Raw genomic sequence first — 17,484 nt, 5'->3', positions numbered from 1 at the left:
GGACTGCTCCAGAGTACGGAGTCATCCATAGGTCCCTGTTCTCCTGTGTGTCAGGAATGTCTGTCCCCTGGCCAGTCTGGACTGCTCCAGAGTACGGAGTCATCCATAGGTCCCTGTTCTCCTGTGTGTCAGGAATGTCTGTCCCCTGGCCAGTCTGGACTGCTCCAGAGTACGGAGTCATCCATAGGTCCCTGTTCTCCTGTGTGTCAGGAATGTCTGTCCCCTGGCCAGTCTGGACTGCTCCAGAGTACGGAGTCATCCATAGGTCCCTGTTCTCCTGTGTGTCAGGAATGTCTGTCCCCAGGCCAGTCTGGACTGCTCCAGAGTACGGAGTCATCCATAGGTCCCTGTTCTCCTGTGTGTCAGGAATGTCTGTCCCCTGGCCAGTCTGGACTGCTCCAGAGTACGGAGTCATCCATAGGTCCCTGTTCTCCTGTGTGTCAGGAATGTCTGTCCCCAGGCCAGTCTGGACTGCTCCAGAGTACGGAGTCATCCATAGGTCCCTGTTCTCCTGTGTGTCAGGAATGTCTGTCCCCTGGCCAGTCTGGACTGCTCCAGAGTACGGAGTCATCCATAGGTCCCTGTTCTCCTGTGTGTCAGGAATGTCTGTCCCCAGGCCAGTCTGGACTGCTCCAGAGTACGGAGTCATCCATAGGTCCCTGTTCTCCTGTGTGTCAGGAATGTCTGTCCCCAGGCCAGTCTGGACTGCTCCAGAGTACGGAGTCATCCATAGGTCCCTGTTCTCCTGTGTGTCAGGAATGTCTGTCCCCAGGCCAGTCTGGACTGCTCCAGAGTACGGAGTCATCCATAGGTCCCTGTTCTCCTGTGTGTCAGGAATGTCTGTCCCCAGGCCAGTCTGGACTGCTCTAAAGTACTAAGTTATCCGTAGGTTCATGTTCGCCTGTGTGTCAAGAATGTCTGTAACCTCCTAAGGCCTCCCAACGCAGATTCCCAGAGTGGAGAAAAGGCTGCCCTAGGAGAGAGTTCACTTTGAACAGTGGGGGTGTGGAGGTCAAGCTTGAGTGAAGGTGAGGCAGTGGGGCTTGTCCCAGCCTGTGATGGCTGTCAGTGGTGAGAGTGAGTCTGCCACCCAGGATGGCGGGCTTGAGGGACTAGGGGCTGTGAGAGGTGGCTCTGGGAACACTTCCTACAAGAGGAACACCACACCTGGAGCCCTGGATGGCCATGGAGAGGAATCTACCATGGTCTCTACTTGCCTCACAGCAATGCCAGATGTTCTTTGTATTTGTTTGAGGTTCCTCTTTCTGCTATAGTGTCCTGTACCCTGTGGTGTATGCCTACGGCAAGCCCTGGAATGCTCTTGAAGCAGAAGCCAGGCCCCTGCTCTGGGGGTGTGAACCTCTTCCTGGTGACATTGTGTTTAAAGACCTTACAGAGAGAACTCCTGTTGTTTGTCTGGGTGTTCCTACTCTAATGTGTAATAGAGCTTTGTAGGTGACAGTAACCCAGACCTAGAGCATCCCTGTGGTCCTAGAGCATTCCTGTGGTCCTGCAGCATTCCTGTGGTCCTGCAGCATTCCTGTGGTCCTACTGCGTCCCTGTGGTCCTGCAGCATCCCTGTGGTCCTAGAGCATCCCTGTGGTCCTGCAGCATCCCTGTGGTCCTAGAGCATCCCTGTGGTCCTAGAGCATCCCTGTGGTCCTGCAGCATCCCTGTGGTCCTAGAGCATCCCTGTGGTCCTGCAGCATCCCTGTGGTCCTAGAGCATCCCTGTGGTCCTAGAGCATCCCTGTGGTCCTGCAGCATCCCTGTGGTCCTAGAGCATCCCTGTGGTCCTGCAGCATCCCTGTGGTCCTAGAGCATCCCTGTGGTCCTAGAGCATCCCTGTGGTCCTAGAGCATCCCTGTGGTCCTGCAGCATCCCTGTGGTCCTACTGCGTCCCTGTGATCCTGCCATTGGCTTTTGGTAGGTCTGCTGTCCAGCAGCATCTGTGGCACCCGGTCTGTCTCTAGACCCACACCTGTGTTGAGCTGTGAAGATTACTGCAACTTGTAAGTCTCAGCCTTGGGCTTTGGTTTCCTACTATAAAGGCTTGGCACGTTTAGGTTTTTTGTTTTGTTTTGATTTTTTAGTACCTTAAAAAAATTTATTACAGCATCATCTATCTCTCTTATAAAATTGTGGCTTTTACCATATGCAACCATCACCACCATCTAATTTTAGACCGTTTTCATCACTACAGTATGAAATCTGGTGTCATTAGCTGACATTTTACAGACCTTCCTGCCACCAGTGATCTTAAGTTGTCTCTGGTGTGCCTGTTACGAGACATTGTGTGTAACTAAAATCAGAGAACGTGATAGTTTTTGTTTTTTCCTATACCTGGCTTTTGTTGCGCGGCAAGATGTTTGCAAAGGTCACCCGTATCGTGGCTGATGGTGTCCTCTTGTGAGGTCACAGTGTCTGTTATGTGCTCTAGCTCTAGTTCCGTGGTTGCTGTGAACCCTTGTACACATCGGTATCAGATCTGTTCCACGAGGTCTTAGGGATAGAGCTGGAGTGGGGCTCCTGGGCCATGTGACTCTTCCAGGTTTGTGTGCGTGCGGCTGCTGCACTGCTGTGATGGCTTACATTCCCCCAGCAGCACACGCGTGTGGCCGCTGCACTGCTGTGATGGCTTACATTCCCCCAGCAGCACACGTGTCTCTACATCATTGCAAATGCATGGATTGTCCAGGTATTTGAAATCACAAGCATGCTCGTAGGCACAGACACCACCTCACCGTGCTTTTTAATCAAAATGTTGATGATGGGACAATTGTGGGATTCCAGGCAGTTGTAGGAAACAACACAGATTTTCCACATGGGCCCAGGGATGTCAGTGGCAGCACCTTGCAGGAGTGCAGCACAGCTGCTCAGGCCTGAGATTGCTAGTCATTTGGCTGCTCTGGTTTCTTTCTTAGTTGGATTTTAAATTGTCTTGGGCTTTGCTGCTGGGGAGTAAACCTGGGGCTTTAGGTGAATATTCTCCGGCTGACCTGTTCCCAGCCGCGGCTGCGCGGTGAGGGTCCCCGGCTGTTGTGCAGGGGCTTTACTAGTTTGTATTTCTACCAGCAGCAGGCTACTTTTCCTGCCTCTTACCTACTATTGACTATGGTTTTCATTCTGCCTGTCCTAGTGGGCACAAAATGGCAACTCATTGTGCCTGACTTGTTCCTCAGCCAACCAGGCTGAGCATCTTCAGTGCTTGCTGCAAAGTAGGTTTATTTCGAGAAATTTTCATGCACACATACAAATTTTGATCCTCAGCACTTTGGCCTGGATGGCTTCTCGGTCCCAGAGGTCATGGAGACCTTAGGTGAGGATGTAGGGGGTGCATTTCCGCTCATCTGCCACATCACTGAGGGAGAGGGTGCAGAGCAGCCATGGGCCGCAGTCCACTGACACTAGGGTGAGTGAGGGCTGGGTGCCTACAGCATGGGTGAACTTGTTGTCTGTGGATCCTACATTGGGGATCTGCAGAGCATATGCTCAAGCCAGTCAGGCCCTACGTGGGCCTCATACTGGACTAATGAAGATAGTACTGTTGATTTATATCTGCAGGTGAGGCCACAGCCTGGAGCCAGCTGGGTGAAGTCAGGTCCCAGGACTAGGGCTGGCGACGTGCTTAGGACACATTGGCAGGAAAAAAATCTTTGTCCAATTTGCTCAGTTCTTGGCTGGAGGCTGGGGGATGTCAGCCCTGGCTGTTGCATCCTCTCTTTAAGAACAGGTGTCATCACTGTGCTAGTCTGGTTAGGACATGGCTTTGGCCACCCAAGCTTCTCAGCAGCCCTGAGTGGGATGGAATAGACATAGTGCCTAGGCTGTGTGCCGTAGTGTGACCTTTGACCTTGACTGTGGGCCTTAGAGTCTGAGAGCTGAGCAGGTGAGACGTCAGATGAAGTCATTGGAAACAGATGGCAGACCCACCGTCTGCACTAGCAGTTCTCAGCCCCGGGTCACGCAGCCTTTGTGGGTTGACCTTTGACAGCGTTTGCATATCAGCTGTGTACATTGTGACTTAGAATAGTAGCAAAATTGCAGTTACGACCTAGCAATGAAAGTAATGTTATGGTTGGGGTCACCACAACATGAGTAACTGCATTAAGGGGTTGCAGCCTCAGGAAGGTTGAGAACCCCTGCTCTCTGTGGAACCCTGACTTCACCCTTGCAGAGAGACCTGGAGATAGAACTTAGTGGCAGATACTTGCATGCCCAAGGCCCTGGGTTCAATCCCAGAGCCAAAGAGATTATAGTCAGCAGCCACCTGGCCACGTGTAGTTTCCTTGGCATGCAGACCCCGTGCTGTCTCCATCTGCAGCCTGCACCTCAGCTGCATATGGACCGTGGGCAGTATGTTGTGTCTCTGTCCCTGGGTCCTTCATGGGGCTGCTGCCCCCAGCTGCTGCCCACCACCTTCCTCTCCAAACAGGCTCAGGAATACCCATCGACCCTTACCACCTGCCCAGTGGCCCTCGGCCAAGTTTCACCAGACACAGATGGCACTCCCTACTCCAAGAGCTGTTTCCTGGTGTCGCCATTTGATACTGGCCTTTGGGTCCATGCCAGGGCCAAAACTTGAGCTTCCTAAGGCTCACCCCACAGGACCGTGCCAACCTTTCAAGCCCAGTAGAGATTTATTCATGAAGCATGCTGGGAGCAGCCTCACCACTTCCTCTAGAACCCCACTTTCTGTTACGAAGCAGGTATCGTGAACCTAACTCGCAGGAGCCGCTTGTTCTTGGACAAAAGCACAAGGTAGCCCTGTCTGCAAACCACGTGTCCCATCGCTGAGTTACTTCCTACCCTGGTGTACCATGGAGATCCCAGCCCCGAGGGGTGGCTGGTTGTGCTGCCCCTGACTTCAGTGAGGCTGCTTGACCTTGTCTCTGGTTTCAGAATTGAAGTACCAGCACACCGTCCTTAAAGGTTTGTCCACACTAGGGAGACCATGGCTCCCAGATGACCCACAAATATTGCTGTTTGGGCCTGAGTTTGTATGGATGTCAAACCCTAGTGGCCATCAACAGCACCACACTGGCAAAAGGTCTCAACCAGAGGGACCGTCACTGCCATGGAACCACATGAGAGATCAGAATAGTCGCAGGTGGACCACTATTTAACCTCTGAGGGTCTTAGTGCCCCATCACAGTGTCAGCTGGGCCTGCTCCATCACAGTGTGTCTGTGTGTGGCAGCCAGGCCCTGACTCTCGGGCAGAGAATACCTGTGACAGGATGTTTAGTTGGGTCTTGGCTCCTGGTGGATCTTTTAAATGTGTGGCAACTTCTACCAGGGAAAACAAGATGAAACTTCCTCTTGCTCTGGGGTGCTGTCATCTCTTCCTTGTATTTGGCTCTGGTGTCTGGGAGATAATAGCACTTTGTCTACAGTGAGATAGGGTTCCCCCTCTCCCTCCATGCCCCCCCCCCTACTTGGGAAGGGGCCTGGAGAGATGGCTTAGTAGTTAAGAATGCTTCCAGAAGACCTGGATTCTATTCTTAGTAACGACATGTGGTTCACAACTGTCCATAACTCCAGTTGTGTGTGCGTGTGCGCGCGTGCGCAGACACACACACACACACACTATGCACATGCATGTAGACTAAACACATATACCTTTAATCTCCACACTGGATACAGATCTTTAGTTCTAGGCCAGTGAGTTCCAGGCCAACCAGGGCCACACAGAGAAACCTTGTTTTGAAACAAACAAACTGTTCATACCCATAAAGTTAAATAACAGCCCCCAAAAGTATAATTTTGAAGACTTTATTTACGTGCACGAGTATTTTGTTCTCACATATGTCCACACAACCATGTGCATTTATGGTGCCAACAGAAGTCGGAAGAGGGCATTGGATCCCCTGGAACCCGAGTTACAGATGGTTGTGAGCCACCACAAGGGCGCTGAAGACAAACCTAAGTCTTTTGCAGAAACAGCAAGTGCTCTTAACCACTGAGTGATTTTCCAGGTTTTGCAAAATTTTTTGTTTGTTTGCTGTTTACCTTCGTGTGTGTGTGTGTGTGTGTGTGTGTGTGTGTGTGTGTGTGTGTGTGTGTGTGTACATACACCATTTGTATGACTGGTACCCATAAAGACCAGAAGAGGACATCAGTCCCCTGAAACTGGAGTTGTAGATGGCTGTGAATCACTGTGTGGGTACTGGGGACCAAAGCCTGGTCCTCTGGAAGAACAGCCAGTGCTTTTGACCACTGAGCCATCTCTAGTCTCAAAGGAGGTTCAGCATTTCTGAGAGCTTCTAAGCAGATGGCCATTCTGTGATGCGCTCCCACAGCAGGGCTGGCCCCCACATGAGACGACTGTTCTATTATCCTTTCTCTGTGGTCCTCAAGCCTGGGACACACTTCATGAGGATGCTCAGGTAGGAGGGCATACTGGCATCACAGACTTGTTCCAGGTGTCTGGCCCTTTGAATGGCACACAGACCAGTGCCCAGCCTGCTGTTGGCAACTGTTGAGTTTGGGCGTTCCCTTCCTCATAATCTATCCTGTTGTATTTGTGTGTTTAAGAGCCTAAGTGACAAGAGACCCTGGCTCTAGATAGGCTAAGAGCCTGGCTGGAGTCAGGCCAGCCTCACTTCCTGACACTTGTTTCTTCTGTTGGCCTTTCCCGTCTCTGTCACTTGGAAGAATGCCCGGGCTGTGCTCTATATGATGTCTACACAGCCAGGGATATGCAGCGGGGCCCTGTGTTCTACCATGGCTGCTTGGTGACTACTTTAAGATAGTTGGCATCTGAAGTAGTGACCAGAGAGAGCACTGTAGGCAATTAGGCTGCATGTTTCCACCATGCCTGCTGTGACCCTGAGCTTTGGTAGTGCTATCAGCCAGTGCTTGAGATGATACACACACGCACACGTACACCCCCACACCCCCACACGCACACACACACACACACACACATCCCCACCACACACACATACACCCACACCCCCCATCCTATCTGATCCCCACCACACACATACACCCCCACCCCCACCCCCACCACACACATACACACACACCCCCATCACACACACACACACACCACACACACATACACGTACACACACACATCTCCACCACACACATACACACACACACCCATCTCACCCCCACCACATACATACACACACACACACACACACACATCCCCAACACACACACACACACATCCCCAACACACACACATACACCTACACACACACCCATCCCATCCCCAACACACACACAGAGCAAAGGACAAGGATATGGTTGGAAGGGTGGCTGGACAGGCCTTGAGGACAGGTTCTGAGGCAGACTCAGGCACACACACACACCATCACCCTGGCTCTGAAGTTTACTAAGCATTTGGGTCTGTCTTGGGATGACGAATGACAGTGAGCTTGTTCTTTGAGGGCTGGGCATGGCTGGGGGCCTAGAGTGGCTCTCAGTTTCTTCTGTGGGTATCTAGTTACCATGATCTTAGCACAGTGTGCAAGCCCGCTCCAGTCTCTGCAGCACTAGCCCAGGGCCCACTGCCTTTAGCCAGTTGCCATGCCTTGAGAGAGTTTTTCTCTAGTTACCTTCTGTGTTTGTCTATTGGGCACAGGCACCCACAGGGTCCACTGCCTGTCTGGTTCAGGCCCCCAACTTGTGTGGTATGGCCCCTGCTGGCCACAAATCCCTGAGGCTCTGCCTGGCTCTCCTCCGAATGCCAGGTTCCACTGTATCTCACAGGCCCGAATTGTCCTGCCTATGTGCCTGTCCTTGGCCAGCATGAGTGTCTCGACTATTCTTTCTGAGGTGGAAGTTTGGAGGTGGGGGCGAGGAATTCCTAAGCACCCTATGTGTCAGTGTACATGGACCCCACAGTGGAGGGGAGGGTATGGGAGGGTAGGGTGGGCATGTGCAGCTGGCTCTTCACCTGCTTTGGGATCTATGGTGTCCACAGCCCTAACTGGCCCTGCCCTTCCTGCACAGGTGCAGAAGCTCACACTCAGTGGCACCTGTTCCCAGTGTCTTTGCCCTTTCAATGCTGGTGGGGGGTGGGGGTGGGGGACGGACATGGACAGACACCCACTGTCTGAAGCACCAGAGAGGAAGTGGCCACAGGGCAGTGCTGTGACCAGCTCAGCTAGCTCCTCCCTGATAGAGCCTGATAACAGCCACTTGGCATTGACGTGTGGGAGCAGGGCTGCCTCTTGTTGACCTATTCAGGTCCTGGCCTTAGCATGTGGGCTGTTTGTGAAGCCCCAAGAAAGATGAGAAACCAGAGGTAACTGACTGGTTGTAACTGTTCCTCTTAGAGGGAAAACACCATGGTCTGTCTTGGATGCTGACTAGACCCCGCTGTGGCAGTGATGGCCCAGGCCTGCACTCCGCCTCAGGTGGCCCTTCCTCAGGGTCCCTGTGCTCAACAAAAGCCCTTCAGCTCTACCCTCTCTTGTAACCTGGTGTTAGCTCAGTACCAAGGGGGAATTCCTGTCCTCGGCTACTTTTATCACTTCCTTGTTCTGTAAGAGCTCGGCTCACCTTTGGGCTTTCTATGAAAACCCCAGTGAAGTTGTCCCAGCTGCCTAGACACCTCCACAGCCCCAGGGCCTCCCTATCCCATGTGTGAAACAGCTGCCCTGCCTTAGGAGACTTTGACCCCAACACAGTAGTCTAGTGCCCCCCTCCACCCCGTGGCTCTTCTGAACAGGAAGTGGCCTCACCCAGTGGGCCTATTCTCCAGTGTTTTCTGCTGGGTCACAGTCTAGCTTGAGGTGTCTCATACTCCGCACCCCCAAGGTCAGCACCAGACTACACTTGTGGCTTTCTCTCTAAGGAAATAGAACTCACTTTCTGCACCTGCTCCTGTGTCTACACAGACAGGAAACCCCACCCTGACACGCAGCACCCCGCCCCTAGCCTTCTGCCCTCACTGTGGGAGGGACCCTTGCAGCTCTGGAAATGGGTTCTTCTGCCCCAGCCAGCAGCCTGGTGTCTGCCCCTGCAGGGAGCACACATGCGTGGCCTCTGCTGACAAGGTAACACCACTTCCTCTAGACAGCTCCAACACTGAGGCGGTTTTGGCGTCTTTTTTCTTGAGTGGTTATTTGTGTGTGTTTGGAGAACATGCACCACAGCTGAGCCTGTGTGTTTATCTCTGAAGGCACCCTAGAGCAGCTCTGCCTCAAGGTAGAGCAACCCAGGGTAATCCTCTGCCTCAAGGTAGAGCAACCCAGGGTAATCCCTGCCTCCCAGGGCTCCCCTCTCACAGATCCTTCCTGCCCTGCATGCCCCAAATACTCGCTTACTCTTGGAAAAGCAGCAGGTCTCCCAGGGACAGGCATCTGAGACCCAGCGCAAGTACTCACACTCTGGGCTGTGGTAAAGGCCTCCGCCTGAGCTCAGCATCCCTCCTGTCCAAACTGCATGGTAGGAAATCTAACAGGATGGCGCCTTGATTGCCTTCCTCAGTGCCTCTTCTAGAGAGGCAAGGCCAGCTTATGAAAGGGTATCCCCCAAGTATTCTGGAGAAAACCCTGCTCTTGTGAATGCCTTCGAGGCCCCAGCTGCAGGTCAGCAACCTCACTTTGGCTGCATGGCTGCACATGGCTGCCCCCTGCAGCCCCTGCCGTTTTCTTAGGCCCTAGCTGGGGACAGTAGCGTAGCTTCTGCATGCTTCTCTGCTCTGGGAGAGGCCCGTGCTGTCTGACTGTCTTGCAGATGGAATGGCCCTGTGGGGAGACATTTAGGTGGATACAAGTGTCTGCCACTTAGTGCTGGATGTCAGAGGAGGCCACAGCTGGTGCCTGAGATAAACTAGGGTGCTGGGTGACTTCTCCAAGCTCCTGACAGCAAAGGCAGCCTGGTGACACCTGGTAACGTTGATTTGTTCAGTGTGTCATGGTGCTTTTAGGTTGGATGTTTCCTTCCTCTGCGGAGGGGTAACTGTAATGCTCTTTAATGAAGCAGTGACAAAGGCCACCCAGAGGGCAGCCCTGCCAGGCCTCTTCTGAGGTTAAGCTTATTGGGTCACACTTGAGCCTGTGGTCACTGCTGGGTCATTTAGCCCATTGCTGGCACGGGCCACAGGGTGGGCCTGGTCCCATCTAGCCCTTCCAACAACCTATCTGTGTTGTAAGGAAGTAGTGTAGACCGAAGACAAAGAACCGAAGGGTCAGAGCACTGTGGGAGCCAGAATGGGTCTTGGCAATCTACACAGAGCCCGCTGCAGCTGTGAGTGAGGTCATCTCATAGCAGCCCACAGCAGCACAGTGTTCTCTCTATTCTCATGTGATGCCCTCGCCCCTTAGCAGAGGCGTCAGGCTTACCTTCTCGCTCGGGGCCAAGGGTGCTCTGTGTTCATGGCTCGGTGCATTTAGGGTCCTTGGGACTACTTCATAGCTGTGGAGTTACAAGCATCCAGTGGGGAGCTTGCTACCATGTGGCTGCTAAGAAGAGCAGACCCTGCCTGTGCCCAGGGATCCCAACAGGGCCTTTTGTGTTGATCACAGGTCTCAGAGGCCCCAGCTTCCATAAGACCCAAAACAGATGACACTTCCTCACAGTCCCCTGCGTCTTCTGAGAAGGACAAGCAGTCCACTTGGCTGCGGACCTTGGCTGGTTCCTCCAATAAGGTGCTATATGGGGCCTGTCTGGGTTCTGTGGGGCGGGTGCCAAGCCTTTCTTAGAGCCAACTCTGTGGCTCTGCTTGGCCTCAGGGACACAAAGTGGCCTGTTTCTCTCTTGTCACTTACAAAGGGGGTTTTCTTGACAGAGCCTTGGCTGTACTCACCCTCGTCAGCGCCTTTCTGCTTTCCGGCCCTGGTCCCCTGCAGTGTCAGCAAGCGAGAAAGAGACACCCCCACATCTTCCAGCTCTGATCCGAGACAGGTGAGTAAGGAGTGCACAGGAGGACCAAACTCCCCCTTAGCAGGCTTTCATGGCGTTGGTGCCTTTAATCCTAGGATAAACTGCCTCCAACTTTGAAGTCTTGGGTGAAGTTACTGAGTTCACAGACCTGTTAAGAGTTTAACTTCTATCAGGGCATGGTGATCCACGCCTTTAATCCCGGCACTCAGGAGGCAGAGGCAAAGTTCGGGGCCAGCCTGGAATATACAGCCAATCTCAAGCCAGCTAGGGTTGCGTAGAGGCGCCTTCCGTGGGCATGGAGGTCCGGCTGTGTGCCGTCCACCCAGCCTGTGGCTCTCAGCCCTTAGAACCTTGACCTTCACAGCTAGAGTTGGGAGAGAAGCTATTTCCCTGTGTCCTGCCTGCGTGAGCAGAGCCCGGTCTACGTGCAGGGCTCTGTGAGGCGGGTGTACCCTGGCTGTGTGCAGGGCTCTGTGAGGCGGGTGTGCCCTGGCTGTGTGCAGGGCTCTGAGGCGGGTGTGCCCTGGCTCAGCATCTGTGCTCCCCACAGCTTTTATTCCTACAAGAGCTTTGAGACAGCTGTGGCCCCCAATGTGGCCCTAGCGCCACCAACCCAGCAGAAAGTTGTGAACAGTCCACCATGCACGACCGTGGTCTCCCGGGCGCCAGAAGCTCTCACCACTTGTATCCAGCCACGGAAGCGGAAGCTGACCACGGAACCACCAGGAGCCCCAGACATGCTCACGCCTGTGGCTGCCCCAGAGGAGGACAAGGACTCTGAGGCTGAGGTGGAGGTGGAGAGCAGAGAGGAGTGTAAGTATGGCTGCACTCTGCTCCCTTTGGGATCGATGCAGGAGGTGGGGCAAGGGGTCGCACTTGGTGTGACCAAGCCAGCAGACTCCAGAGTGCCTGACGCCTTGGCTTTTCTATCGTCAGTCACCTCTTCCCTGTCCTCGCTGTCCTCGCCGTCCTTCACCTCGTCCAGCTCTGCCAAGGACCTAAGCTCCCCAGGCGTGCACGCCCCACCAGTGGTTGCCCCTGACGCTGCAACCCACGCTGATGCCCCAAGTGGGCTGGAGGCGGAGTTGGAGCACCTGCGGCAAGCCCTGGAGGGTGGCCTGGACACCAAGGAAGCCAAAGAGAAGTTCCTGCACGAGGTGGTCAAAATGCGCGTGAAACAAGAAGAGAAGCTGGCGGCGGCCCTGCAGGCCAAACGCAGCCTACACCAGGTATGGAGGGCAACAGGGGACCATGAAGGGCAGGAGAGCCTCCCTTTCTAGCTGCCCAAGCCCTCTTGGGGAGCCTTGGGCTTCTTCCCTGGCCCTCTGGAGTGCTCTGTGATGTCCAGGCTTCTTCTGTGCTTCCAGGACTACCCTCACAGTGTTTTCAGCCTTAGCTCCCTGTGTGTGGGCCTCCCTGAAAGAAATGGCATGTTTTCTTTCTTTTTCTTTTATTTTCTTTTTTTCTTTTTTGAGACAGGGTTTCTCTATGTAACAGCCCTTGCTGTCCTGACCAGGCTGGCCTCGAACTCATAAAGATCCACCTGCCTCTGCCTCCCAAGTGCTAGGATTAAAGGCGTGCGCCACCACTGCCTGCCAAAGTTGTGTGCCTTCTTGGCCACGGTAAGGGCCAGAGTGTTACTGGCGAATGAGGAGCGGCTGCACTGTGCTGCCTCTCACTCTGTGCCAGCAGCTGGCTTGTTTTCCACTAGCACGGCTTGCGCTCTGCATATAGAGCACAGGACTGGCTTCTGAAGCAGCAGGCCTCTGGGAGCACACACTTAGTGTGCGTGTGCTCCGCGCTGCGCAGTGCTCAGTGCTTTCTAAGCTGCACTCATTCCTTACACCTTCTCCTTGTGCTTTTTTTTGACATGAGTAAGGGAGCTCTCGGCAGCCTAGGGAAAGTGGGGAGCCCAGCCGTGGGTCTTCACCCAGGCTCAGCATTAAGGCTTTGCTGCAGGCTCAACCTCAGCTGAATTCACACCTCAGCCTGAGTCTGGCAGCTCCGGGGGCAGCCTCACACGCGTGGGCTTTAGCACAACACAACCCTGTCAGTCCTCAGAGTGAGCTTAGTCATCCCCTCAGCCTTCTCTGCCCCTACTCTGGGCGGAGGTGCGATTTCCCACATGACTATTCTTGGGGGGCGGGTGTCACACTGCATTCTAACAAGTGGGGGAGGGGCATGAGAAGAACCAGGGGACTCTAGGCCTCAGGTGCCGCATCTGAGGCTGTCTGCTGGTGGTGCCCCCCCTTCCTGTTGAGAAAAGGCTCTTGCACTTGGGAGGAGGAAGCGTGAAGAGGCACCGCCGCAACTTTGGCAGGGTGGGCCAGGAAGGACGCTGTGGGGTGCAGGGTGGGCCGGGTGCCGGGCTGGGAATACCTTGACCTGTTAACTCCGTGTCCTTCCAGGAGCTGGAATTCTTACGTGTGGCCAAGAAGGAGAAGCTGCGGGAAGCTACAGAGGCCAAGCGCAGTCTGAGGAAAGAAATTGAGCGGCTCCGAGCTGACAATGAGAAGAAGATGAAAGAGGCCAATGAGTCTCGGGTGCGCCTGAGGCGGGAGCTGGAGCAGGCGCGGCAGGGCCGGGTGTGTGACAAGGGCTGTGAAGCCGGCCGCCTGCGCGCCAAGTACTCAGCCCAGGTACTGGAGCGGGCGGGCTGGTGGGCTGGCATGCAGGCAGTAGCTGCTGTCACACTTCTGAGGTCGTGGCTGAACTGCTGCTGTCCAGGCTGCTCTCTGACGTGACAGTGGCCAGCCTGGAGGCCCTGAGGTGTGTGCAGCAGACCCGGGCTGGGTGCCCGATCACCTCACCAGGACCACTATGGCTACAGAGCACAGGCGTCCCTCCCTGCTGCAGGCTTGGGGCGCAAGCTTTAAACTAGGGTCAGGAGATGAATCTGTTTCTGCAGCTTGGGGCTCCGACCCAGGGCGACCGCGTCGTCCACATTTGTAGTGCTGTTTGGTACTTGAGAAGAACAGGATAGAGTAAGTGGAGCCAGTTCCTGCGTGGCTGCCGCAGAGGAGGCTCCCCAGCCTGGGAACCGGAGCCTTCCCTGTGAGGAGGCTCGGGGGTTGAGGAGGGACAGATGCGGCACCTAGGTCTGAATAGGCGGGCTCAGCAGGGAGACGGGGCTCGAGTGAGGGGCTCGGCGGGGAGACGGGGCCTCGAGTGGGCCATGCTGCTGTTGGGCCAGGCTGACCACCCAGCATCCCTTTCAGATCGAGGACCTGCAAGCGAAGCTGCAGCATGCGGAGGCTGACCGTGAGCAGCTTCGAGCCGACCTGCTGCGGGAGCGTGAGGCCCGTGAGCACCTGGAGCGGGTGGTGAAGGAGCTTCAGGAGCAGCTGTGGCCTCGACCACGGCCTGAGAACCCGGGTGGTGAGGGCAGCGCTGAGGTGGAGCCCTAGCCGGGGCAGCGCCTGCCACTGCCACGTGGACCTCCATGCGTGCGCAGAGGGCAGCGGGTACGTGGCTTTTGCACGCCTGGCCCATGCCTCTGCAGCCACACAGCACAACGTTTCTACTGTGCCTATTACCAAGCAAGTGTTTGTAACCACATACTTTTGGAATCCACTGCAAAATTTTCTACTGGCCAAGTTCAAGTGAGCAAGCCATGTCCTCTAGCTGCAGCCAAGTTGAGGCCGTCTCTGTGGCTTGTAGCTGGTCCTCTGCTTGCTAGAACATTCTAACATTTACACTTTTGTTATAAGCTATTTAAAACCAGTAAGGAGACTTGATATTCAAAAAATCAACATGTTTTTTAATGACTAACTGTAAAAGGCCCCTACACGTGACGCCATCTGGACACCCACTCTGGTGGGGGTGGCACCCACCCACCCACCGCCGTCCTGGGAAGCCATCACCGCTCATCTGTGCCCGCGGCTACAAGAGGACAGCAAGGATTTTCTTCAGAGTCTATTTTTTCAGCAACAAGGACCCCCAGTCTTCCTGCTGCTGCCAGGAAGAGCAGGGAGACCGCTGCCGCGTGCGAGATGAGCCCCAACACTGCCCGCCTTACTGCCGCTGCCCCGCCCACCAACATCACCACTACCCCTGCCCTGCAGGCACCAGGAGGCCTGAGCCGCAGTCTCTCTGGGCCCCTGGATGCCCCTGCCCACAGGAGGGGCTGACCTGTTGTTGGCAGTGGCCATGGTCCAGTGCCATGCTGTGTTCCACCTGCACATACCACCCACCACCGCGCGCTGCTGGACCCCAGCAACCCCGCTCAGTGCGGCGGGCGTCACCCCTCACCGTGGGGCAGGCTGCGGCACTGGGACAAAAACAGCATTATATCACTTTTTCTTTCCTCCCCCCCCCTTTTTCCCGTTGTTGTTCATTTAAACATGTATTTAGAACTGCACTTTGTCAGAGCCTTCCCTGGCCTTCTTACTCCCCGGTTAACTGAGGGTTTTACCGATTTCTAGAGCAGTTCAAACCCTAAGTGCTCGAGTGCTTAGAAATCCCCTCTGGTGCTTGGTTGAACAAGGGAATCACAAGAAAATGAAAATGCAGAGACTGAACTTGGGGGTCGTTCTGTGCCTTCCAGCATCTTGTACAGCAAACCCTGACTTGTCTTTTTACCCCCAAAATACCGTCTTCAGTAGCGACTGAATCTGCCACTGTCAAAATACGTTACTTGCATTTATTCCAAATAATCTCGTTTACTCTTAACTGTTTATGCAAATTGTATAAGGTTTCTTATGCCCAAGCTTGAAAAATGATTTCCCAGTAGACAGAGGCCACCACCCATCCTCCAGTTGTGTTTATTTACATGAGAAGATGTGACACAAACGCCCTCTGCTCTAGCCCTAGCAGGGCAGCCATGAGCCGAGCCGAGGGGAGGTGGAGGTGGCTTGTGCAGGTACCAACGGCCTCAGGGACTGTTGCCTGCAGCTGGAGACTGCTAAGCCCTGACAGTCGGTGCCGAGGTCGTGTGCAGGGTTTTGCCCTTGGTTTACTGAGGGGGGCTGGGCTGCTGCTGGTCCCCCCCTTCTGAAGTGCAATGCAAACGGGACGTCATGTATACGCAGCGTTTATTTGGAGTTTTTTTCTTTGACTTTTTTTTCCTCTTTCAGTTATGAACCTTGTATGCATGGATTTGACATCTCCATAGCTAGACCCACCCGTGGGCATTATGACCGTGTCTCCCAAAGGGTCAGTTTTGTTACTCAACACGAAGAATGCTGTTTTCAGCCTTGTTTTTCTAGAGTTGTGTTTTTCAGTCATTTCTTCAAGGAAAACTAAATGATTTAGTTGGAGCAAAGCTTTAAGTGTGTTGGTGTGCTTCTGTGTGGCTGTCCCTGTTGCCCAGGAGAGCGCAGTGGTTTGGGCCCGCTTGAACCTTTGGTTCCAGGGGCACTCGCTTCTCTCAGCAGAGCCTCTCCTTGCCACCTCCCTGGTCACCGTCAGTTCATGGCCTCCTTGGCCCAGCATTGGCCCCACTATGGGCAGGAAGTGCTGTGTCTGTAGCAGGGACTCTAACCCCCATGCCAGAAGGACTTGCATCTGGGAAGGGCGTGTCATCTCATTGGTTGTGCTCCTGGACCCCTCCTCCTCCTCCTGCTGCTGCTGCTGCTGCCTGTGAGGCCGGGAAGGCAGTGGGATCCCCGCTTACCTAGAGTCCAGGCTGTCCTGCTGCTTCTGCCTGATGCCTGGCTCCCGAGCTGGGCGAAGCCGGCAGAGCACTGGGTATTCTGTGCAGCTGCCACGGAAGGCAGCCCTGCCCAGCGCAGGACCTGCTGTGGACTGCATGCCTGCCTCCTCGTTGGGTGCGGCTGCGGATTTCTTTTTTAGAGAAAGGAGGAGAGGTTTCCATCATGTTGGCTGTTGACTCCCTGTGTGTCAAACCCTGTATCTGTTTACTCATCACTCCTGATTTTATCGAAGGGAAAAACCAACAGCAATAACACACACTGGTAAGCAGCTCACTCGTCCCATGACCCCTGCATTTCATACAGAACTAGCCCATGTAAAAGCGACTCAGATGTAAATACATTTTCCACTTCACACAGTTGTATACTGCACGTACGTGTGTGCGTGCGTGCAGTGATTCCTTCCCAGAGACGACTCCTACCTGCCGCTTGTCTTGTTTTCTGGGTGGTTCTTAACCGAAGAAAAGTTGCTCATCTGCCAGAGGGGACAGAAGTGTCGTGTGGCGTTTCCCATGTGGCGTCCTCCATGGCCACCCACTATCCCCAGCTCCTATGCAGGTGTATCCCTCCTCCTCCCTCCCCCCACCGTGGTCCCTCCCCACGTGCCCACCCGGGGCTGAGGGGGACGGCCTCTTGCTTTAAGTCAGAAGTCTCAAATGACATTTTCCTAACTGCCCAGGCCCCTGCACCTCAGTCCTACGCTGCTGCTAATGACAACATGATGGCTACTCTGCTACTCAAGAGCTATTTTTATGTAATTAATGTATGCTTTCTTGTTTATAAATGCCTGATTTAAAAAAGGAAAAAAAGAAAAAGCTTGGCATATTTATCTATTTCTCTGTGTACCTGTTAGTCCTTTTGCCCCCACCCACCCCCGGATACATGACATTGTACAATAAAGGACTTTGAGAGTACCATAGGCCCTCAAAGCCCCCAGCATGCAGTGAAGTCCTCAAGAGATGGGGTAAGGCATCACCACAGGTTAGGC

General features: G+C 54.2%; 1 protein-coding gene across 2 annotated transcripts in view; it reads left to right on the top strand.

Moving 5' to 3' along the window:
• Positions 1–14,978, top strand: part of Ski (SKI proto-oncogene) — a 65,139-nt gene extending 50,161 nt beyond the window's left edge. The window contains exons 2-6 of one of the 2 annotated variants that reach the window (XM_051172134.1): positions 10,488–10,610; positions 10,751–10,866; positions 11,396–12,074; positions 13,254–13,484; positions 14,064–14,978. In XM_051172134.1, coding sequence (XP_051028091.1) covers positions 10,488–10,610; positions 10,751–10,866; positions 11,396–12,074; positions 13,254–13,484; positions 14,064–14,252 — 1,338 coding nt within the window. In that variant the 3' untranslated portion in view covers positions 14,253–14,978. The remainder of the gene's footprint in view (positions 1–10,487; positions 10,611–10,750; positions 10,867–11,395; positions 12,075–13,253; positions 13,485–14,063) is intronic. The other variant, XM_051172136.1, reaches the window with a different exon arrangement.
• The last annotated feature ends 2,506 nt before the right edge of the window (positions 14,979–17,484 follow it).

Source organism: Acomys russatus, chromosome 29, assembly GCF_903995435.1.
Source record: "Acomys russatus chromosome 29, mAcoRus1.1, whole genome shotgun sequence".
Lineage (NCBI taxonomy): Eukaryota > Metazoa > Chordata > Mammalia > Rodentia > Muridae > Acomys > Acomys russatus.
Note: the sequence above shows the minus strand (reverse complement) of the source record. Positions and strands in the feature narration are given on the sequence as shown.